Genomic DNA, 23832 nt, shown 5'->3' with positions numbered 1-23832 from the left:
GGATGTCACAGCAGTGGGGCTCGTCCCTCACATGGCAGATGAGTCACTGGAGCCTGTGTCTCTTGCACCATGGCTGTTCCTTTGATGACTCTGTTGGGACAGAGGAGGCAAAATGAGTAGATGCTGGCCAGAATCTGTAAGCATGGGACATTTTTTGTTCCTATTACCTTTGATAGTCTCAGTGGGCGTCGACTAATTCTGTTTTGGCAGAGCTAAACTACAGCACACAATATGTGAGCCCAAAACAAGGGAACGAGCCCCAGGTGCTTCCTGATCCAAGTTAACTAGTTTTACAGGGATTTCTTGCATCCTCTCAGCTACTTAAGCAAGCTTCTGTCTGCATCTCAGGATGGGATCAGGGTGCAGGCTCTGAATACAAAGGCTTTGTATGGTATATAAACCACAAACTCTTCTGAAGGGCAAGCTCAAGTCAGGATGGCATGAGAACATGTCTTAAATGCCACCTAAATTCTAGCTTGTGTTCAGGCACTTTTTTCAATCAAGGCTTAAATTCTTCAGTCTTCACATTTTCATCAGCTGGGAAGAAACAGCTGAGGGGTGATAATGCCTGTTCCATAATTGCAAATGTAAACCTTTCTTGGGATGATCATTTAACTGTAGGTGTGTGATTCCTGAAGGAACATTGTGCCAGGCAAAACAAGGCCAGGCCTTTCAAGCATTCATCTCCTTGTGTCAGTGGTGAAACAGACTTCCCTGGTGGGAAACATGTGATTGATTAAGCCTAATTATCCCTTCTGGCTTCCAAGAACAGGCTTTATGTTAATGCAAGAGGAGATACAGCCTCTGCCGTAATTCACAGCCAAGAGCACTTCCCCACTGCAGTAACTGGCGCGATCTGTGACTGGCAATACTCATATTCTCACCTGTTCCTCACACGTCTGAAATACACATTATATCACAGGCACATCACTCCCTTGTATCACTCTTGGACGTGGCTGTTGTAGCACCACGAGGCAAATTACATGTTTGTGCACTTCAAAGCCTTTCTTTCCATAGAAAGTATTGCATAAGAGTCAAAATTCTTCTGGAGTAGGCACAGGTGCCCCTTCTCTTCTAGGGTCATTTCTTTTTTATATACAAAAGCCATGCTCAGAGGAGGATTTGGAAACAATTCTGGGGAAAGGAGGGGAAGCATTTCCTTTTTGGGCATCTGCCCTGGTCTTTTCTGCTCTTGGATAGCTGCACAATCTGATGGCTGTAGGAGCCAGAGATGTCCTCCTGGGGCTAGGCAAAGGCCTGGGCTGCTGAATCGACTGTTTGACAGCTGATTCGAAAACAAACAGACCTTAAAATAGTATTTCTGCCATTGCATTGGCTGGAGACTTTCAGCCCTGTGTTAAATTGGACCAAGCAGAAGGAACAAAATGAGCAGTACTGAAATGACTCTTCTGTCTCCTTTGTCCACCATATTACTCCAATGTCCACAGCTTTGGGTGTTTCTATTTCCCTCTTCCTTCTTTATGGCTTTTTTTTCTGCTCTGTCCTTTCTCTCTTAACTTCTGCAGCTCTCCCTTGACATGTTCACTTTCTTTTGAATACCTGAAGTGCCAGACAAGACCTGAGAGATTAGGAAAATGGAAAGAAGAATGACGCAAAGGAAAAAAACTCTAAGGCAAAGAGACATGGGACTTTTTCCTTAACTTCAGTGCAGACAGAGCTGTCAAAGCATGAGTAAAACCAACAGGGGGAGTGTGGAGAGTGCAGGCGTCTTCAGGATCTCCCTGCCACGTCCTCTCTGCATTTCTACTCAACAACCCACTAGTCTGATCATAACCTGCTTCAGACCTTTCTCCTGTCACACCAGCAGCAATTAAAGTTCTTCTCTGCCTACGTGCTCATTTCAAACCCACCCTCTGGCTCCAGGGGGCTGCTTTCACCCCCTCTTACAATGTGCTCCTTCTACCTCAGGGAGAAAATTTATTTTTGTCCGATTGTTTATGTAAAGTCTTTATTTGGTAGAGGTCTTCCAGGACACAGACATACACACAAAACATGGAATCTCAGAAGTTTCTTCTCTTTCCTAATTTAGGCAGAAAAGAAAACCTTCTCTGCCACCTTAACCCTTTAGATACACTGAGCATTGAAGAAATGTTACCTTTTTGGAGGCATTATGCTGTCCCTCCAGTTACAACATAAGCCCTAGAGCTTGTAAGAGTGCATGTGGTGACCTGCCTCACCTTTATCTTTCAGCTTCCTCCCTCATGGCTCATCTACAGACTTGGACCACCACTAACACACCTGGCAAAGAAGTCGTGAGCTGGATTAGCTAGGCATCCCCTCATCATAAGCACGGTGGCTGCTACTGAATGTCTCCAATTCTTCATATACACAATTACCCATTATCTGCAAAAAGTAGCATGCTGGCATTTTTCCAGATTAAAAAAAATTATGTCTAACACACATCTTAAACATTTGAATTACCACAGCAGCTCCCACCAAAACCTCCAGCAAAGCTCATCCCTTGGTTTCACTGGGAACGGGACCCTGCCTGACACTTGTTTGAATATTGACTTATGTCACACTTTGGGACACGAAAGAATGAGCAGGCAGCAAGAAGGTCAGAAGAAAGTTCTATCTTTAATTTTCTGACTCCATCTTATATACAAAATCATCAGAAGGCACAAGATTGGCTACATAGGTTGCCACCTCTTTGACCTCGTTGGTGAAGACCACTATCAGTCACTTTTCTCAGAAGAGAAATATGTAAACAAAAAGATAAATTCTAAAAATATACATTGTTTTCTTGAAGCTGTGTAAGAACAAAATGCAAACTCTGAAAAGCACGCAAAGTTAGAGCAACAGACTTACACTTCTTGTTTGGAAAAACTGAGGAAAACTGCCCGTGAAGCACACTCTCTTCCTCCAGCTGGGAAATGATATGATTACTTTTGTTGGGCATTATCTAGAAGCGTCAGAGTGACTTGGCCTGGATGACAAGATGCTAGATCACCTCTAGCATGACAGTGAAACTGGGCTGGAAACTGATCTGGTACCAGAGGACTATGGCTTCTGGACAGCCTGGAATAAGAACAGGCAGAAAATCTTGAATACTTTCAGGAAAGAATATAATCAGCTTAAGGATGTTATTTTTTTTTTTTAATTGCGATGACAAAAAATTCAGCTTTGCAAAGTAAGAGCTCCCTTCTAGTCCTGCATTCCTTCTTGAGCACATTAATGATCTTACTTCCGTGTAGTACAAAAAAAAAGTCAGCATATCCTGCTTTGCATCTCTTCTGCCCTTGGCAGTTTTGGATTCAAGCACTTTTTGTGCAGGAGTGGTACTAATAAAGTCTGCTTATTTGGCTTGAATCTAGTTCATGAATATGTCTGTGACTTTGCATTCCTGTACAACCAGTGGAGCCTTCAGCATTCCATTTGCTTCACTTTTCAGGTCTTGCAAGCAAGAGCTGTGTGAGAAAGAAGGTGGCTGTCTCCTGTGAGTCCCTGTAGACCAGAGCAGCCTCATACAACTGTAATAGCAAGAATACACCCTTGTGCCCACAGTTCCTCCTTCACAGAAAACAAATAACACGTGAGGCTGCCACAAGGCTCACATTCAGCCCCAGCAAGAAAGACATGGGGATGGGAGGTGAACGCACCACAAGCATAAAGCAAGAGTCTTAGCAAATGCCTCTGAGCCATTTTGCTTGAGAGAGAAGAGAAATAATTTGAATTATAGTACTTGGTTGGCTTAGTTTTAAATCAATGCCACCTAGAAGTAATTTTTTCTGTGTCTTTTTAAATAAATAGAGTACACAAATAGGTATTTACCCTAAATGGTTTCTGCCATTTCTTTCAAAACTCAGCAATCAAATGCACCAAAATAAAGATTTCATCCCAAACGTATTTTTTTTTAATAGTCTCATTTTAAAGAGTGATGGTAGGGTTTTATTCTTACTTATATACACTAAAAAAGTCCTTGCACACTCGCTGTTAGGTCTCTAAAAGCAGACCGATAAGGTGGTGCTTTGCCTTTGTTGACAGGAGAAAACCCGGGACACACTGGGGAAGGTCACAGCAACAGAGTCAAGTACTCAGCCCTTCCTCACAACAGAGGCAGGCGTTGAGGCTGAGCCTCCTTGCCTTGAGACACAGCCTCAGGGAGAACAAGGCTGGGACACAACCAAGCTCTCCCCTTTTCTGATGGATATAGAGAACCAATTGAAATCAGCCCAGCAGAGCTGGAGAGATCAGTGCTGCACCCCCAGCTGGGTGCAAATTACCCAGGAGGGTAAATTAATTTGGAGGCAAATTAAAACAAAGCTCATGACTCGTGGAAAATGTAGGACCTGTTCTCACCCAACTTGGAACATTATCAGCTGTTATTACCATAAATGAGGTAAAATATGCTTGGTACTTTGTACTTTTCTAAGTCTATGTAAATATGAGCAAACTACACTAGGAACCAAAAGGCGAAAGACTGAATGATACCATGAGTTATCTTCACATACTTGTGTATCTTTATCTATTAACACAGTGCATTAATTACCATTTTGACACACAGAGATACAGATTACTGAGCAATGACTTTGTGTTCTCTAAAAAATTTACAAATTCTTCAGTTACATAAACAAGACTTTATCCAGATGTTGATTTTTTCTTTGATGGCAGTTACGACTTTATCAGATTGGTTTCCATGTTGAGTACATAGTAGATGATGAATCACATTGTAATTCAGGTGATTTGCCAACATGGTTATATTTCCTGGGTCTTTATCAAAAGAGGAGAAGCATCTTTCATTACTTTGGTTTCAGTGGGATGGAGGGTTTTAGGAAATGAAGGACTCTCAAACTGTTTGCTAAGAGCTCTGGGAGCAACAATGCAATAATTATTTCAGTCATTAATTACCTAATTTTTAACCTATTCATAATTCTGTCCAGTTTGATCTTGTTCATCACTGTCTAAAAGAGGCCTCCAAATTAGGCTTGACCTCGCCATGATGGTCAGTGCCATGCCATTCCTCATCCTTTCTGTGCTGCCAGACTCACAATCAATGTGAAACAAAGGCTTCCTGCATTGCTGCCACTCAGGCTCGTGTACACTGCGGCTTCATTCAGCATCACCACCAGCAGTACAAAAATTCTGTCTCCTTCTGTGTCAGGGAAAAGATGAGAACTGGAGAAACCATTCAGAGAGCCTTGCAGAAAGCCTTAATGGAGGGGACATGGGGAGCAAGGTGAGAGCAGAAACAGAGCCAGGATGGGTTGGAAACCCAGAAGTTTAGTTATACCCTCTGGAAGGGATGCACTCTGCAGGTGGATGAGTTTTTCAGATTTTTGAAGATTATAAAGACAGTAAATTGCTACATTATATTACCCAAGAAGAGTCACAGTCTTCACCACAAGTGGATTTCAGGGAGAGGTGAAACCACTGGCAGGTGCTGGTGTCAGATTTGCAGTGTGACAAAACCAAATATTTTGCCATTGATAAGGGAAAGAAGTTTTTGAGGGGAAAAAAAGTAAACTTTACCTTTTATTATTTTCAAAAACAGTCCCAGTTTTTGTGATGAAAACTCCATTTGTCAGTGAATTTGGGATTTCTTGGAAAAACACCAAAAACCACTAAATCTTCTAAACTTTAATAACATATAGCATTTCACATCTCAAAAATTGGAGCACAAGTGGCTACAGAACAGGCAGCTGATGCTTGGGTATTGCAGGAATAAGGAGTGAAGGAAGGAATGCTCAATCCACCCCACTAGGTAGGCACCCTGTCCCTGGCTAGAAAATGAAAATCACACTGGATCCTTGCCAGAGTGATTCAAGGGAAATTTCCACCCAGTCTCTGCCCCAGCTGAACAAGTCAGCTGAGCAGACTAAAAGGGGCAGAGAAGCCAGCCCCAGCACAGAGGGGTCTGGGCTGGTTCCTGCCCCTGTGGCAAGCTGGGTACAGAGTAGGGCAACCACAGTTGTATTCAGCTTCCCAGGACACCTGCCTGACAATAAGACCTATGAACACAGAGTCAGCACCATCCCCACAGTAGAAAAATGCTGGTGTCAGGGGAAATCCATACTTACAGGAAAAAGCTGAGTTCATTTCTAAACTTCAGAGCTGCAGGAGGAGAGTAGCAGGAAAGAAACACTGACCCTTACTGAAGGTTACCAGGTCCACACATCAGCTGCTCCAGCCCCCTTGCCCAACTCTGATGGAATTTGTGGTGAATGTGACAGATTAGAGGGTGAATGTGCAAAACCCTGAGAGAAGTGGTAACCTTCAGCAAGGCGAAACTCCTGTGCGGCTGAAGTGCCAAAATCTTCCGTCTAGAGGCTGTTTTCCCCCTGCAGATGATCATCAGCAAACCCTTTCACGTCACCTCCAGCTCCCCATCACCTATTCCTGCCCATTCTTTCCAAATCCAACTTTTTCTCCGAGTCCTTCTTGCCTGCTGAGGAGCCAAGTCCATCTCTCTCTCCTGTACTTGCTGCTCCAGGGATGTGATGGGGGCCAAAAACTGGAAGAACAGGGGGACCAGGGTTCACAGATTCACAGAATATTCTGAGTGGGAAGGGAGCCACAAGGATCATTGAGTCCCACCCTCAAGCAAATATCCCTTACAGGGACTGAAGCCACAGCCTGGGTGTTATCAGTACCATGCTCTGACCACCTGAGCCAATCTCGGGGTCAGGATCCTCTTGCCCTACCAGCAATGAGGCTGCTAATCCTGGCTTGTGTGCCAGGAGCTCATGCCACTGCTCTAGCAAAAATACTCACTGAAACAGCTGACAGGCCAGCACATCTTCCTCCGGGAGCAAGGGGATGGGGTGGTGCTTTGTGAAGCGACAGCTCTGCCTCCTGCTCGATTGGAGCCCACCAGGAACCAGCAGCCACTGACAAGCACTGTTTGTTTGTTCAGGTGCTGTGGCAGTGACACCACTGGAAGCACGCAGGTAAAGGAGGGTAAGTTCAGTGGGGAGCAGATGGAGAATCAGAGGTGCCAGCCAGACTGTACAAGTACTTGGGAGTCTAAAGATGGTGACAGGTGCCTGTGGAATTGGGAAGAGGTCTGGTTACAGTTCTGTTCCCTCATCACCGTGCACTAATCTTGTGTTGAGTTATGGTACATTTAGGACATTCATCAATGCAAGCCCTGGAGCAAAAGCATCTCTCCTCACAGGGGTGCCTCTGGCTCCAGGGAGCTCCCAGACACCTCTCACTGAGCAGCCAGATCCAGTCCAACCCCTGGAGACTGCCCAGCTTCTGGAGGCTGTAGGACCCCAAGGGAGGCCCAGGAGCCCAGCATGTCTCCTGTGGCACTGCTTCCCATGACCCAGTGGCCCTGTGGAACAATTACATCAAGCTGCTTCTGTCCTGAATCCCAGGGGAGGGGGCAAATTTTGAGCATTGCAGGCAGCTGTGGGAGCCTGTGGGTTTGTAAATCCTCACATTTATGTAGGAATGGCAAAGTCAGTTGTATGTTTCATGCATAGAACAGATGAGTTCCAGAGTGAGTAAATGACTGCCTGTTTTGGTTAGGCTGGCTGCACTTGTAAGCAAGCATCTTGTTAAATGGTAAGAAATTAAGACAGCTGTACCTTTGTTAAGCAAAAGCTGGAGGCAAAGCAGGAACTTCTAGGAGAACCTTTTCAAGCAAGGTCAGAACGTGAGACAGATCTGTCCAAACACTAGTGCCAAGTTTTATGGGGCAAGTAAAATAGTTTGTATTACTTCAAAATTCAAAATAAGGATTGCAGAATACTCTTCCACTGCTTATAAACCCAGTTAAACTCCAGGAGTGTTTGTGGGTGGAAGCAGGTCCAAACTTAGAAATACTTTAGAATTTCCTTAATTTGTGTCTGCCTGGGTGATGTTTAATAAGCTATCTTTAAGTTTTAAATAGCACTCTTTTTTAATTTCCTTTTTAACTGGATGTGTTTCTGCCAGGGCACCATGTGTTTCCCGTGCATAGTAGCTATTACCTTTCACATATTTCCATCCCACAGGTATTTTAAAAGCTAGCCTAACTTACAACACTGGCATGAAGCTCTTGGCCAACACACTTCCTGTTGCCATTTTCTTTTAAAGCTTGGCTGTGGAAGGTCAATGGATTAACACAGCCACTTCCAGAAAGGGGAGATTGAGTGCCAATCACTCCTGTGTCTGGAGGGGGTCCTTAGCTGCCCTGCACAGGGAGGAAGTGGTGCAGGAGTCCCATCTTCATCTTACCTTTGGTGGAACATCTGCCTGTTTATGTGCTCATTTGGCTGGGGAGAAAGTCCAAGAGGATTCAACTACTCACCTGCTTGTTAGGAAGCTGATTGTATTTGAATCCACTTTCTCTGAGGATATTAGTCTCATTCCCCTGCCCAAGCTGCAGGGCAGGGGTCTGAATGTCAGGTGGGAGTGTTTCTGCACACTGTGTCTGTGCTTAAAAGGGAGCAACCGCAGCCCAGGTACCACTCAGAGATGGGACTGTGCCAAGATCCTTCCCAGAAGGGAGGCCCAAAGGCATTCCCATAATTCTTAAGCACTGGTTTTGTTAAAACTTGTTAAAACCACAAGCTTGAACAAGGTAGCTTCTGCAGCAAGAGAAAGCATGAGGCAAGACATTGGGCATAAACTCTCCCTCATCCTCCATGCATCCCGACTACTACAACTCTTCTCCACTTCTCACGGCCTCCTGCCTTGCAACAAGCTCACAGCTCCTCAGGGGTGTCTGGAAAAGAAATCTTTCCATGGCTTCTGCGTGCATGTGTTCTCCTTCCAGTCCCTGCACCACAGCAATCCTTGGCCATCTTCTGTGCCATAAGCTCCACCTGTCTCTGGGGGCACAGGTCCTGCTTCCCTCCCCACTGCTCAGCCACAGCTTTTGTAACACAGCACTGACACACACTCATGTGGGTCGCATCCCTGGGGATGTGTGGTGACAGCTCTGCAGGACAGCCAGAGGGGGTGTCAGCCATGCCACACCTCCAGCAAACCAAGGGATCGGAGATCTGGGCTCTCCCCAGCATCACTGGTCTGTGGCCTTTACAGAGAGGCCCTTCAGATGGCACTGGGCTGATGCAGCATACCCCTTCCAAGGGCCCCTTGTACCTCGACTGGGTACAATCAGCCCCTCCTCCTTAAGCATAACGGTCGTTGAAAGAAATACACCCATGGCATTTCATACACTGCCCCTTCACTCAGACTTCCTGGGGGGGTTCTCCAGTGCTGGAGTCTATAGCAGCCAGTGGAAAGGGGCTGTTGGGAAAAGCCATGGGAAAAAGGGAGATAAAAAACAGAAAATAAAAGTCAGATTTGCTGCTGCATATAAAAGAACACCACAAAAATGTGTTAACAGAGCATTGCACAGTAGGCTTTTCCCATGTCTAAGGCATATGGAAACTTTGTCAGTCGCTTCATCAGCACACAACGTTCTGACCCAGCTGTGGTGCTGCAACACAGCCAAAGCTGTTCTGGCTTGTGAGGGAACCTCCCACCAAGGGGCTGAGCACTGCTGGCACTTGGCACAGGCTGTTGCACTTCATTCATCCAGCAAGACATCTGCAACCTCGCCGTTCCAAGGTCCTCTGCTATGATGTCTTTTGAATGGAAGCATATTGTAAAGAAGAACTGTTGATTCACACAGTTTGAAAGCATAGAACTATACAAAATTTTCTTCTATATGAAAAAAGTATCTTTTAAGAAAGGTAAATTCTGCTCTCCTGTCCTCTAGGGCCAGCAGGAATCTGGCCTATTACCACTGAAGCCATGAGCAGCAGCAAGAAGAATATTTAGACAGTTCTGCCTTTTCTATGCTTTCTCATTGGAGTTGTGATGTTATATCAAAACCCACTTATTTAATCTTGGACACGTTAAAAAAAGTCAATGTATCAAAAATCAAATTGTTCTTGTAAATAAATATATTCTGATCTGCAGTGTTCCATTTGCAGGGTTGTATTTTTAGCATACACCTTCACAACTTGAATTTTTTTCATTGCAGGTTGGAAATATCCTTTCAAGCCTTGCAGCTAAAGCACAAATTTCTAGCAGTACTAAGAGGCAGGTGTGCTGTAACTGCTGCTAGGCGCTCTGCTGTGGTTTTATCACTGTCTGAGGGAAACAGGTTTGATTTTCTGAACTGCCAGCCCTCAGAACAACTCGGAAGCTCTGACATGTATCTCTTCAGGGCCAGAGTTACAAGTCAGGTTTTACCACCATGAATTGGCCTCACAAGAATCTAAATTATCTTCTACTCCTTGCAGGAGACAGGCAGGAACAGGCATAGCGTGAAATACTTTGGATACTTCCAAGTTAAATTAGTAAGAATTCCCTAGTCTGGAGCAAAAAGCAATAGCTGAGGTTGGACTATCCATATTGATGTATTCAGGAAGATTGGGTCTTCATCAACAGCTGCTCAGAAAAACTTACAGCTCTGTTCCCAGGGCCAAATGTCTCTACTCTGATTTGTCTGACTAGCCCCCAGCTAACAAATTGCATTGGAATTGACTGCAAGCACATCTCAATGAGCTCTTTAAGAGGCTCTGAGCCTCAAGTGACCCTTGATTATCAGAGAAGGCAACTTGTTTCTGTGAAGTCTTTCCTTGGAAGATCAGAACATACTGAACTCACTCTGATCTCTTCATGTTTTCACTCTGCATGCAAACTTAACTGATTGATACTAGGAATATCTGGTAGTTCTACAGCAATTGCCTCTTACTTCTCCCAGTTCTAAAGCAGGAAAATCAAGTCTCTTGATTCACTACACCACGTTGCTACAATGAGGTGTGTCTGTCTCTTGGAGATGGAAAACGCATGGTCAGACCCATAGGCTATTTCTCCAAAAAGGGTGAGAGGATCTCTACTTTTGTTCACGGGGAAGTGTGCTTCTCTAGAGGGTGAACCAAGAGAGCGAACGGCACTGTAGAGAACTGAGCCATTATTCGTCTGTGTGCCACGCTGAGAAGAAAATGGGAGGAACAAAATTTAAAGACAGAACAATTTTCTTTGTTCCTTCAAAGTGCATGTTCCCTTGAAAACTGCTGGGCTTCTCATAGGTAACAGCACCTGTATCTTTGTGATCCCCAGACTGTAAAGATTAGATGCAAATGAGGCTTTGTCTCCCCACATTTAAATAGCTAGCTGAATTTAGACCGCCGAGAACAAAGGTATTATGTTTCCCAGATCATAAGTCAAGAAGAGTTGTTTTTATGTGAAAACAACAAGCTACTGTAACACCCAGAGAAAATCTTCCTAAACCTACACAACACAAAGAGCCTGTGCTCTCCTTGGCACAAGGGGGGTGTCTAATGATGCTGGAAGACAAACTAGTATCACAGAGTGAGCAGGGAGACACACTGGTACTTGACGGAGCATTGTGACTGAGAACCCCATCACTGAGGGGTTATAGAAAAGGTCATCAAGACGTCAGTTACTTGTCTTGTAGGAAACAAGAGGTGTAAACCACAAGCTGTGCAGAACTCAAGAACCACATTGAAGATGTGCTGCCCTTCTCCCCTCAAGAGCAGCAGAGAGGACATGATCCTCAGGCACACCGCAGTGCTGCTGCCTTAAGGTCCCCTGCAGCAACTCCCACCTTACAGTCAATTAAAGGCAGATTCTGCCTTTTAGGTGAACATGGGCCCCATCCAATTAAATCTGACTAATGACACCTAGCAACCATTATATGGAAACCCTGGATCAACAGGTTATTTTTAAGAAGAGGAGGAGATTAATAAGAAAAATCTCTGAAGACCAAATTCCCTGGATTGACAAGTACTCCAGCGATATCAAGAGAAACCGATCCACAAAGCATGTCTCATTCTACTTTGGATAAAGGACTGCTCACATGCTGTGCACTAGAAGCAAACAGAAATGTGTGCTGACTCCCCTGACCTCTATATACTCCACAAACTGGAACCTGATAAATTCCACTTATCTGTGTCAAACCTCAGCTACACTGCCACTGAAAATACCAGTGCATGAGACTGCACTGACAGCACTGCAAATTATTTACTATTCCCCAGAATCTGTGATGAGCCCCAAGAGTGGTTTCTCCATCAACTCTGCCCATTTTCATTTGGTAAACCGTGACATTTCCCCTGCTTTACAACTGAAGCTAAAAAAAGCATCTTTCATTTCATAACTTCCCAAACTTTATCAGAAATGCATTTTATGCACCAAGCACCGGCACTGGGAACAAACCGAGGGTCTGAATAGCTGCAAAGAACCTACACAGGACCAAAGTAAATTAGGCATTGAAACAATCATCTCCCCCTTCAGGAGAAGATAATGCTTTCAGCAGATTACAAAATACCACAAATTGAAAACCCTTTAAAAACACATTTCCAAGGAAACAATTCAAACAGTAATCATAGTTTTGGGGGGGGGGGGGTGTTGTGTTCCTTTTTTTCTCATATTTTTATTGAATGAAACAAAACAGACAAACACAAGAAATAAGATCACCATTCTTCTCATCTCTACAGTAGTCCTTTAGAGTCAACAGCTACGAGCTCCTCCAAGCACAAAGGCCAAGAGAGACCACAGTGCCACAATACCAGAGATTCTAAGAGACAAGAATAACAAAATGCTGTTAGTTATATTTTCAGCTTAATTTTGTAATTATTAAGCCCTCAGATTCTTTTCCAAACCATGTCAAGGCAGAAATTCACTCTTTGTGAGTGAATTCACTGTCAACACCTCACAAGAGAGGTGCACCTTGAATCAGGATTTCTCCCCCACTACCAAGCTTTCAACTCAGTTGTAGAAAAAAACCCACATCCATCCCACACCTGAGATTCTGCCTCCTTCTCATCAAGCTTATTAGAGCTGGTGCTACACTCATTAAGATTGCCACCTCACTGCTGTGACAGCACATACGTAGTTTTGTGCTATCCACGGGGTAGCATTCCTGGGTTAACCACGAGTGAGATTAAAGTCCAGTCGCCCAGGGCTGAAATCAGCTCATGAGCAGCCACTCAGCGAGCAGACCTGCTTCTGAGTCCCCTGTTCTCCGAGGGGCTGGCAGGAGGACACTGCCAACACGTGGCAGGCTGCTGCTGTGCCAGGGCCTGGGACCTGAAAGGAATGCTTGCCCCTGCCCCATTCTCATGCTCCCGCAACTCACTGCAGCAGGCAGTTCACACTCGGCGAGTGCCTCCAGTGGCGATAGACGGAGACCTGCAGGTGAGGGTGGTGCCTGTACTCCCGCAGGACGAGCCTGACGCTGCAATGAAAGCACGGGTTGAGCTCAGGCCGCAGGCTGCTTACAGCACCCCACAGCTCAGGGCAGGAATTTCTGTCCAAGAGTTGTCACAGTAGAGAGAGAGTGGGACAAAGGCCTGGATGAGAGGATGAAAGGACTGAAAATTATGATTTTCTGATCACTTACTGCTTGTATTTATTGGAGAGCAGAATGAACTGGTTCTTTGAAAGCCGTCTGACATCAAAGCGACAACGAGCTTTAAACTCGTGGTAAATCTGTCTCTCAGTCAGCCCTGGCCAGCCTCGGACATGAACAACCAAGGCAGGAGGATGACAGCAAGGAGCATCTTCCCCAGAAAAATTCTGGAAAATGTACAATATTGAGACATATCTGAATTTGGAAATACTATAGAAGCACTATTAATATAATCAGAAAATATGCAGAACATGACAAATAAATGACAGGTTGTATAATACTGCTGTTGGTGTAAAATTAAAATTTTTTGCCCCAAGATTCATCTAAATATCGCCATAAAAGCAAACTGTCACAACCACCATGGAGAAACTACCTGAGAAACAGCAATGTAAACTGGCTAATGCCATCTTACAGAATAACAGCATGCATACATTTTGCAAAGCAGAAATTCAACTCATTGGCCACTTTAAAAGGTCCACTGCATCACTTGTATGACAACGATTTCTGCCAAGGTGGGCCCCAGCACCAGTGGATTCCTCTCCTCTGAGGAAGCTATCAAGTAGGCTACTGACCTATGCACCCCACAAACAGGTCACAGACCTGCAATTCATACGCACAATGCTTGCAGCACCCCCTCGGATGAAATTCACTTTGTTCACATGCTCAGCTAACACGGTGAGATACTGCGAGAAAGAAGGATCAGCCTCCATGGCATCACTAAATCAGAAAACAAAAGAGAACAAGGTTTTGTTTCTCCAGTGCTGCACTGCTATATGGTGTCAAGCTCTTCAACTAGTGATAGAACAGATATTTCAGATCTTAGTATCTTCCTACAGAAGTCAAAAAGCTGCAAGAAAAGAGAACTTAACTGAAGGCACTGATTCACAGAGACTTCAAAAATGGAAACTAATGGAAAATTATTTGACCCTTACCCAAGTGAACTGAACTTGAGAGAGCTTGTTCAAGAATAAAGAAGTCACAATGTCATTTCCCAACCTCTGAGCCATCACATGGCCCCGATTTCATTTTTAAAATGTCAGCTTTGACATAAAACTACTACTTTCAGATTTATAAAATAAAAATCTAATTAGAACATGACATTTCCAATAACACTTCCTTTTGTCCGAAAGGAAGGCCAGCCTGCGAAACAAAAAGTCAGCCAGAGCAAATGGAAGGCTGTTTTCCACAGGAAAACATCCCATGCAATGCAATTTTCAGCCAACATTTAAACATTACTCACTCTGTGGATCTGCACAGTAGCAAATGAGCTGACATCAGAAGAACTAGAGAAAGGAATAATGAGGTGGCATTAGAAGAAAGCTAGAGAAACACAGCTAAATATATAGAAAGCAAAAATGCATTGAAGCGCAGCTAAGTTACTAAGAGCAACAAACTGTATATAAACAAATGTTTCTTAGCATCAAATAGATCTAGAGAGAAGAAAAAGATTGCCAAATCCCAACACAATATCTGAAGGAGTTTTAAGAAGCATTTTACCTGAACCACAGAGAAATGCATCATAGCCTGCCTCATGAGGAAATTTCTTCTCAGCTGTAAGTGTCCAACAAAACGAAGAAGAAGTAAACACATCCAGCATGCTGTGAGAACTACCACACTGCAGAGTCCAAATTCATAAGATCCACTATTCTGGAGGTTCTTTCCCCCCTCCCCTCAGCTCTATTTCCTTCCTCACCCTGAAAACTTTACACTCAGTGAAAAATCTGTGCTTCTAGCATGCATTTTAAAACAACACCAAAAAAGAAGCAGCGGTTACATGAATGTCTGAAAAGCTTAGCAAGATGCATATTAAAAAATTTTAACTTTTATGAAAGTCTAAACCAAACTGTGTTGTCTATGTTACTGATGATGTGGGGACCATTTCAAAACACAGGAGGCCCTGTGCTGCAGGATGCGATGCTGCCAGGAGAAGCCAGAAAACATCTGCTTCAGAGCCTGTATCACACCATGTCCTGGACACAACCTCCAGCACAGGAATCACTAACCCTGCACACCAGCCACCGAGCTCCTGCTACTTTGCCATTAGCTCCTTCTACTTTCCCTTCTAAGACAGCCGTTTCCCACCTCCCCTTGCCCCTTCCAAGGGCTCCTGACTCTTCACAGCCCAGGTCAGGTTCAGTTCAGTCCAACATAGTGTAAATGCTGTCTGTACTGGCAGCATAAGGCAAACCTGCCCTGCATTACCCTCAGCAGCTAGCAGGGACATGCAGAACACACATCTTGGGAGCCCAGGCTTTGGGTCTGGACAAAAATGTGTATCAGCAGCTCTGAGCAAATTCAGTAGACCCACTGGCATTCCCTCATGCTTTACATGTGCTCACCCACCGAGTACAACAAACCTCTTTTGACCTGACTGTGAAGATTTGCTTAACAACATACCATATCTTGAGCAGCCACTTGCAAGAGCTATTACAGGGCACCGTGGACCTTCGGGATTCAGGCTGCTGCTAAAGACAAGTGGATGTGTGGGATTTTTTGTCTTTCCTCAGCATGTTAGAGAAAAGTTACTGTTCTCTAGTGATCTGTAGTTTCATTTCAGAAAAAGCTACTGGAGACTTTAAAATGAACTTTGGTAGGCCTATAAGATAAGGCCAAAATTCTTACTTGAGTAATGTCTATCAGTTTTCTTCCTGAAAACTAACTCCTAAATATTTCCTTAGTCTCTTCCCTCATTCAAAACTTGTAAGCAGAAAATGTGTTCTAATTGCATACCAAAAAAAAAAAAAAAAAAAAAAAAAGTAAGCAGAACTAAAACTGCAGGGAGGGAAGGAAGTTGACTAGATTGTTCTATTTGAATGGGGAGCCCTGGAGGATAAACAGATACCCCTGGAATGACTGAAATAAAAGAAAGAAAAATCAAGCAGAATATGCAGTCTGAAATTGCTAATAAACAAACCCTCAAAATCCCAGTACTGTTTTAAAAAATGTATTAATTTTGCATCTCCTTCTTGGGACTAGGGGGTAATGGAAAACAGGCAAAATTTTCCTTTCCTTCACAAAATTGACATGGAAAGAAGTTAATTCACAAAAGAAGTGTGAAATAAGTCTCCTACCACATCATGACTAAGCTCATGAGATACATCTACTCATGTGCTCCATTTGAACATTGTCTTTAGTTACTGCTTTGAGCTCAGTGCAGCCCTCTCTTGGGACAGGCATTTGAAATTAGGATGTATTTTCACCAAGAACTGAATCTTACTCATTTCCGAATGACATAAACTAAATAATTCTCAAGCTGCGTGTACAGCTGTATACAAACCAAATTTGTGACCAATAGTGGAGATTCAATGTAAGAAGTGACTCCGAACAAATAATTTACTACACAATTCCTTTATAAGAAAAATGTGCAAATCCTTTGCTCTTAAATTTAGAAAGACGAGGATCCAATTGAAAAACATTTGAAAGGAGGGAAAGTATGAACATGGGAAATGGCTGACTGTGAAATATCCTTCCAAAGAAGACGGGTTGCTGAAAGCTCTACTGGCTGGCACCTACCTGCACAAAACTGTATACGCCTCCAAGAGACTAGATATTCGAGGAAACAGACATCTCTATAAAAGAAAAATGTATTAGAAAACCAACCACAGCAGACCTTACAGTGAGTTCAATTACTTGCACTGCCAATTTGTTAAATGAGATCTAAAATTAGAACTTCCCAATGCAACACTGAGAACTGGTTGCAGTTCTGTTATTATCACAGGCCACTGAGGAAAGATATCCTCTCTCTTGGGCGAAGCACAAGTTTGAACTTCAAACAAAAAAAAAGCTGTGCATCTCACCTTCTGCACATATTTTGTTACAGTCTTGGTATCTATGATGACAGGAAACAGGTCGTGAATGTTCCTCTTAAACTCCTCATAGCTTTCTGAAAGCAAAGCACGTGTGGAGAAAGGCATCAGCAAACTGGAAAAATCCAATGGAATCACAGAGTAATTAGGAAAGAGAAGTGACAGTAGGCAACAATGCCCTCTCCAGCATTTAGAACTCAGAAGAGGCAACCAGCCCTGCTGCTTGCTAAGCCCTGCAGGTGTCTCTGGTGGCAAATGGCCATTGCACCTCCTGTTCCACCCCCAGTGCAAGGGCAGCAGCCCGGGACAGCAGCCACGCACGGCAGTACCTGGGAGGGGCCTGTAGAACTTGTCATGAAGATGCATAAGGTCCATAAGCATGTTGTGTCCCACCAGAGGCTACGGGAGGAATACAGACATAACAGCCCATTGGAGCACATTTCTGAAGAGAGCTCAGAGATAAACAATATAGGCACACGCAAGGGCTGTGACCCTTTCCTCTAACAGACAACATCCACACACATACAGGAGTCATTCAGGCGGCAAAGCTCACAGGAGGACTTCTGCTTGCAGGACATCACACTTGTGGACTCTCTGAGAGGGTATTGTCTCAGCAGCATTCTATTTTCAGTGGACCTAAGTGGATTCTCAGTTCAGCTGAACAGGGTTCCAGCCATCAGGTTTATATGCTCACTAGCAAGGGCAGGGACAGTCTTTGCTGCACATCACCCATAGTCCTCTAAAGCTGAAATCCATTTGATAAGCTGCATACAGAACATAAGAATTTCCACACAAAGTCAGACCAATGGTTCACATGGTCCAATAAACTGGTCTGTTGCATGCTGAAAAGCACAGCTTGCCCAAAAGGCAAGAACCAGCTCAGCCTTCTTAGATGGTGACTCAAACTGTAACACCAAGATTTTTAATATTGCATTTAACACAGCAAAATTAAAAAGAGATGAAAAGTGAGAGTAGGGTTAAGGCATTTTACCTTCTTGGCTTTAACAAGTATCTGGAAGAGGTTGGTGAAGCCCCGGGCAGAGAGGAGAATGAGCTTTTTCTGACAGTGGTCATAAGAAGAGTTCTCCAGAAGCTGCCGGTCCTCTGGACTCACTTTTTTCACTATTACCTGAAAAGAACAGGCCCTGAATATCAGCCTCCCATGTTAGTTGTACGTACATTGCTTACTGGGGTGCACTAATGCTGAAGTCAAGTTCAGCTTCAAGACACTGAAGCACAGAAAAACTGCATGCCTTGGGACTGTCTCACTTCTTTATGGAGATCAGGGCTCCAGTATCTAAACAGGCCTGCTCAAAGTGAGTCTTAATTGTGCTCCTCTACTTAAGAGGATTATCCCTACCAAAGGGGTTTTTTCGAGCACAAATTAACCAAATTCAATTTAACTTGATACGGATATGGTAAGTTCATGGTAGCAAAAATGCAGAAACAAACAGCAATCATACAAGCTGAGTGCCCAAAGGCAATGCCTCATCTGAGAAAGCTGGGTAAATCTGACATTCTGGGGATACTGGCTATCAGAACAAAGGAGGACTGATGCAAAAAAAAGATTTCTGTAAGCTGATTCTAAGCAATTGACTGATATCATACCCATAGTTTGAGAAGTCCACAACCATAGTTTTAATACAGAAAATATTGCACTGAATGTAAAATACCAGTAGCAAACAGTGAAACAGCAAATCACAGAGTAAAAGTCTTCAAAGCAACTTCATGGCAGAAGTCAGCAAAAAAAATCACAGAAGATGCAAAAACTGTACATTCTTGTGAAGGTATTGAAGAAGGGACAATAAAGTCTGAAGACACAGAAAGGGTGCCTCCAGAAGTGTTCCAAGAAAAAACATTTCCATTTACAAGGATTTTGAGGCTACAGGACTAACAGAAACCAAAGTTGCTCCGTTTTCTGTATCCCTTTTGTAAGGATCCCACAATCAGTATTTCCTTTGTCATTGTCTTCTCCTCCTTGATTGTATCATTAAAAGTATAAGCAGCATTTCAGAGTCCCTACAAGAATGACACTCCTATCTGTGCAGATAGAAATTCTCTTTTCAAAAGGTTCGTATTTCCATCTCACCTTCTTGTCTTCAAGAGGTTCTGTCCAAACATTTTCAAGAGCCTGCCTCAGAACCAGCTGAACGTCAAGCATCTGATAGCCTATGAGACACACACACACACCTCAAAAATATATATATATATATATAAATAAATAAATAAATAGCAAAGCTTCAGACCTGCAGACAAGTCTACTAAGGAAAACACATCATTCTAGACAGATGGACTGACCACATATTTCTCCCCCAATGTTTAGAAAATATTCCTCAACAAATGATCCTGGAACATTACTGTAGACAAGGACAGAAAGAAAACAAAACAAACAAATAGACACACACAAAAAACAAACAAACAAAAACAAAACAAAAACAACCACAAACCCACAGAAATAAACAAAGCATTAAAAAACCCCAAAAATCACAGTGAAAATTTCAGGCAAATGACCTTTCGTAAGGACATAGAGGAAAGGAAAAGACTGACTGAAGAGGGAGGAAGGCTGCTACTCTGAAAAAGACACTCTCTGGTTTTGGACAGTTTCAGTTTCAGAGCAGCAGACCCAGAAGCCAAGCACACAAAGGGTACCAATGAATTTTCCCCCACAGCTGATAAGGAACTAACCCAGTCCTCTTCTGAACAGCATTAAGAGACACCTGAATCAGTCTTCTTGCTTACTTAAATAAATTTCTTTCTTATCACAGGTGCTCACCAGTGCCAGGCTCTATTAAAGTATCAGTATCATATCTAGCTGAAAAGCAGATAAAAAGTGCAGCACAGTCTCCATCCCTCCTATTGCACACTCTGCAAAAAAAGTCAACAGACAAAGCCTTGAATACTCTGTTTTTCCTAACCTTTTCTATATTTTATTCCCTGACCTAGATGATTAAGTTTTGGGTTCTGTGAGTAAACCTACAAATTATTCCCTGCAAAAATCCCTTGTTCTTCAAATCAGCACAGAAGTTCCTCAGCTCTGCTATAGTGCTCCCAAAACCCAACATGGGGTAAGTGGCCTGTTTCTTCCCACTGGCATATATATGTCTCCATGGGGCTCCCTGTTGCTCCACATGAGAGGGACTAAACTCTGAAAGGAAGGGAAGAAAATAAACAAAAAAACAGATCCAGGATTTAAAACATGTAAAACATTATCCTGATTCAGAGTAACTACAAATTCTCCAGCAGCTGCTCAGAAGAGGCACAAAATGGAAGTCAATTAGCACAAAGTACACTCCAAGCATCCAGACATCCACTTCTGCTCCAGAAAGACCCACCACCCCAACAGAGCAGAAAAGCAGAGCCCAGAGATGAATTCCTGACAGGATCTAAAGTATAAACTGGGGTAAAGAGTTGTAAAGGCAGGATGGGCACTGATGCTTTCTCAGAAAAGCAATTTAACAGAAAAAAAATTAGTTATAGCCCCAGAGGTTCACAAGAAATTATGAAGCCACTCATAGCCCACAGATGTCTAAGAGGCACTGTTTCATACCATTCAGATCCTCCAGAATCATAGTATCCTCTTCTTTTGCTGCAGCTATCCACGAGGTCACTTCATGAATAGCTTTCTTCAGGACATCCCTGTCTGCATTACTAGTGCTGGATGAGTGGAAAGGGCAGTGTGAGGAATGCTCTTTACAGATGAAGCCTTGTGCCTTGCTGTAGCAATGCAAAAGCTTCATTTCCCAACATGCACCCAATTCTCCACATAATATCCTGTGATCTCAATCTTCCTTCAGACACCACAGCAGGCTGGAACAGCTGGCAGTGAGGTGTTCAGACCAACAGGTTTCAGTATTTCTACAAAACATGATCCGAGTGAAGCTGAGCCATGAACACAGTACTGAGTAAGTGCTCACCTGCAGACTTTCCAGGTGCCTGCTAAGAGGTGCTGCCTAAGGATCTTCTCCTGTACCTCATTCATATATGGAATCCCATCTTTGAGGAACTGAGGGGGGAGAAAATGCCAGGTTGGTTACATTCCAGCACATTAGAGAATTAGCAGGTTAGTTAGGACAAACAAACGGTAGGCAATCCAACAGATATAGAGGAAACAAAAGGATATTTGTCAACTATAATCAACTTTTTTTGCTCTTCCTTTTACCTTCCCTTTCAAAAGATGCTTCCAAGAGTCAAGAAGTCAGATGCTTCCTCCCCAGAATTGCAAAACAGTATTCTCATAGGATGACAGTGTCTGAATTTTATGGGAAATGTGGCAATATATAGGATGCTGGTAGACTGATAGTTCTGCACCTTCATGGATGGTAAACACACACACCAGGGTCTGTTTAGTAAATCCCTGCCTCACCAGAGATAGGTTTGGGGGGTTTTTTTGAGGCAGAAGAACCTGCCTGAGGCTGCTGAGGATGTGATTATTGCCTTTACATTAGTTCAGAAAAAACAGCACTCTCTACCCCTATTGATAACAAACTGCATGATGCATCCATACTTTAGGAAGCTGCTATTTACCCCAGAAATGTAACATTTAGGGATACTAATCTGATTTCTTCTGCAGTTGCACAGATTTTCTCTGTTCCGCATTTCCGGCAGAGATTGCATACCTTGTTGTAGTCAAAGCCATAATGAGACAGGAACTGAATACTAGATGCAGAGAGGGTGAATTCGACATCCCTTACTCCCAGTGTTGACGGAAAGAGAAAAAAGTTGTATGAATGTACCACATACCTAAAATGAAAAGAAAAATATCTCTAGAAGATCATTACAAGAAATAACTCTGCCTAAAGGGAATTATGCATAAAATCTCTACTGCACTATCCTCACTGTAACAGAAAACTGCTTTTTTACTTACTTGTTTGGATTTTCTTTTGAGAATATTGCCAGCCCTGCAAGAAAGAAACCTCTGTTGAGATGGCAGCGTTTAGCCGGATGTCTATAGATAGTGTGCAGATTAGATGAGGGATGTGAGGAACCCCTCAAGAAATACATGTTTTCCATTCACAAATGTCACCGTGCCAATCCTAACAGCAACTGCCAGGCCACTCCCTGGATTCGTGAGAGCTGAATGGGACAAGCTTTCGCTGCTATGTGGGAAAAGGAGTCAAATTTGAATTAAATAACAAATGGAGTGAGCAATGGGCAAGAGGTGAGATGGTGATGAGTCTCTGACTGTGCACACACAGGTGAGTTTATGGGTCCAACTACACCACAATAATGTTTGCAACAAGCTGGGCACCACAGAGGACTGAAACATGGGTTTTACTTCTCAGGTTCTTTTTTCTTCTATTAATCCCTAAAAGGCACATTAAGATCTTACATATCCCAAGACTTTGAATATTTCAAACTGTTTTCAAGCTGGCTCCCTGACTCCTTACTGGTTCTTAACTGTCAACAGCCCTCCTCCACAGGCCCTTTCTCATGTTGATTTGTTATTTTAGGAATAACAGAAATAGCAGCCTTCATTTTCCTCATAGTTCCCTTACTCACAATGCACTGCATCAAATGACACAGCTTTGAACAGGAGCTGCTGTCATAGGCTTCTTGCTTGCATCCTCTGATTTAAAAGCCTTGTATTTTTAACTGTGACCTTTACATATGGTCAACTTTAGACCAGTAAAAACTATACAGCCCACCTGACTTCACATTATTTATTAAAAAGCTGATAGTGTCAAACATCAGAGGGGAAAAAAAAACCCAACAAGCAAACGTCTCTGGAATGCGTGAATTAAGGCCAGAGCCACCTGCAGGACCCAGCTGTCAGCAAAAGGCCAGTTACCTGTACGACCTCGGAAAACCACTTTCCATGTCAGAGCAGCACTTACCAAGCTGAACAAGAGTGAAGTGCTGAACACTCTGCCTGGCCTTCTCATACCTCTCCGCAGGGGAGTCGAACAGGCTAGGAACAAAACCAGAATTGGGGAAAGGAGAGCAGACATATGAGGGGTTGCTATGAACAGGTTGTTCTCACAGGGCTAGAGGACCAAATCTCCCTCATATTTCAAGTCCAACAGCTTTACCTGGGCTCGTTGTTTTGTAGGGAAGTTGAATGCAAACCAGTAAACTCCATATCAAGGGCTGTTGAGGTGGAAAGAACACAAGAGAATCTGAAATTTGAAGCATGCGCTTCACCAGCACCAGGACGCGGACCTCTCAAACACTTCTCTTCACCACCTTTGTCAAACGACAGGAAGCAGGCTGAAGAGAAAAAGCTGTGGGGCTTACACCTCCAGCTGCCTCATTCCTGTAGCAAGATGAGGCAGGGACACCTCCCCCACGCCCCTCACGAGGGGCCTGCCTCACCCTCTGCTGTGTTCGTGCCCCCATCCCGAACCCCTAACACCCCCGGGCTCCAGCCCGCCGAGCCGAGGCCAGCACCGCAGTCGGGGTTCCCTTTCCAGCCTCTGCTGCCTGTTCGAATTCCCGCCCCTCAGCGCTCGCTGTTCTGGGCGCAGCAGCGCCATAATCGTCTGCGGTACCCCTCAGTGCCCGGGTCCCTACGTCGGGCAGAGGCCAGCCGCCCCCCTGCGCAACCGGGCGGGGGCCGAGGGCAGCACTGGGGCCGGACGAGACGCCCCGAACGCTCACCCACAAAGGCGGCGCGGAGGATGCGGCGCCTGAGGCGCGGCAGGCGCCAGGCAAAGCCCTCGGCGCCCACCTCCATCGCGACCCGGCCCG

General features: G+C 44.0%; 1 protein-coding gene across 2 annotated transcripts; it reads right to left on the bottom strand.

Moving 5' to 3' along the window:
• Positions 1-12110: 12110 nt before the first annotated feature.
• On the bottom strand, positions 12111-23829 carry PNLDC1 (PARN like ribonuclease domain containing exonuclease 1). 2 transcript variants are annotated; one of them, XM_066180472.1, is made up of 19 exons: positions 23743-23829; positions 23175-23232; positions 22980-23053; positions 22010-22043; positions 21762-21885; positions 21060-21148; positions 20693-20799; positions 19235-19314; positions 18137-18274; positions 17475-17544; positions 17137-17222; positions 16853-16908; positions 15737-15804; positions 14837-14890; positions 14580-14622; positions 13957-14056; positions 13331-13506; positions 13067-13165; positions 12111-12505 (listed from the first exon to the last, which is right to left on the bottom strand). In XM_066180472.1, exons 1-19 carry the CDS (start codon positions 23816-23818, stop codon positions 12439-12441), a joined length of 1599 nt encoding a protein of 532 aa, XP_066036569.1. In that variant the 5' UTR covers positions 23819-23829; the 3' UTR covers positions 12111-12438. The 2 variants fall into 2 exon arrangements, with proteins under 2 accessions (XP_066036569.1, XP_066036570.1); XM_066180473.1 differs by having other exon boundaries at positions 15737-15801.
• Between the last annotated feature and the right edge of the window lie 3 nt (positions 23830-23832).

Source organism: Chamaea fasciata, unplaced genomic scaffold (assembly GCF_029207755.1).
Source record: "Chamaea fasciata isolate MVZ Bird 193981 ecotype frontalis unplaced genomic scaffold, bChaFas1.0.hap1 SCAF_3, whole genome shotgun sequence".
In the NCBI taxonomy this organism is placed as follows: domain Eukaryota; kingdom Metazoa; phylum Chordata; class Aves; order Passeriformes; family Sylviidae; genus Chamaea; species Chamaea fasciata.
The sequence above is the reverse complement of the archived record's forward strand: the minus strand, read 5'-3'. Positions and strand labels throughout refer to the sequence as shown.

Coding starts and splice junctions, on each gene's coding strand:
- PNLDC1 (XM_066180472.1), bottom strand. CDS start 23,818: ATGGAGGTGGGCGCCGAGGGCTTTGCCTGGCGCCTGCCGCGCCTCAGG. Junction 21,149..21,761: donor ATGGCTTTGACTACAACAAG/GTATGCAATCTC, acceptor CTCCCCCCTCAG/TTCCTCAAAGATGGGATTCC. Junction 14,891..15,736: donor AAGTGGCTGCTCAAGATATG/GTATGTTGTTAA, acceptor GGACACTTACAG/CTGAGAAGAAATTTCCTCAT.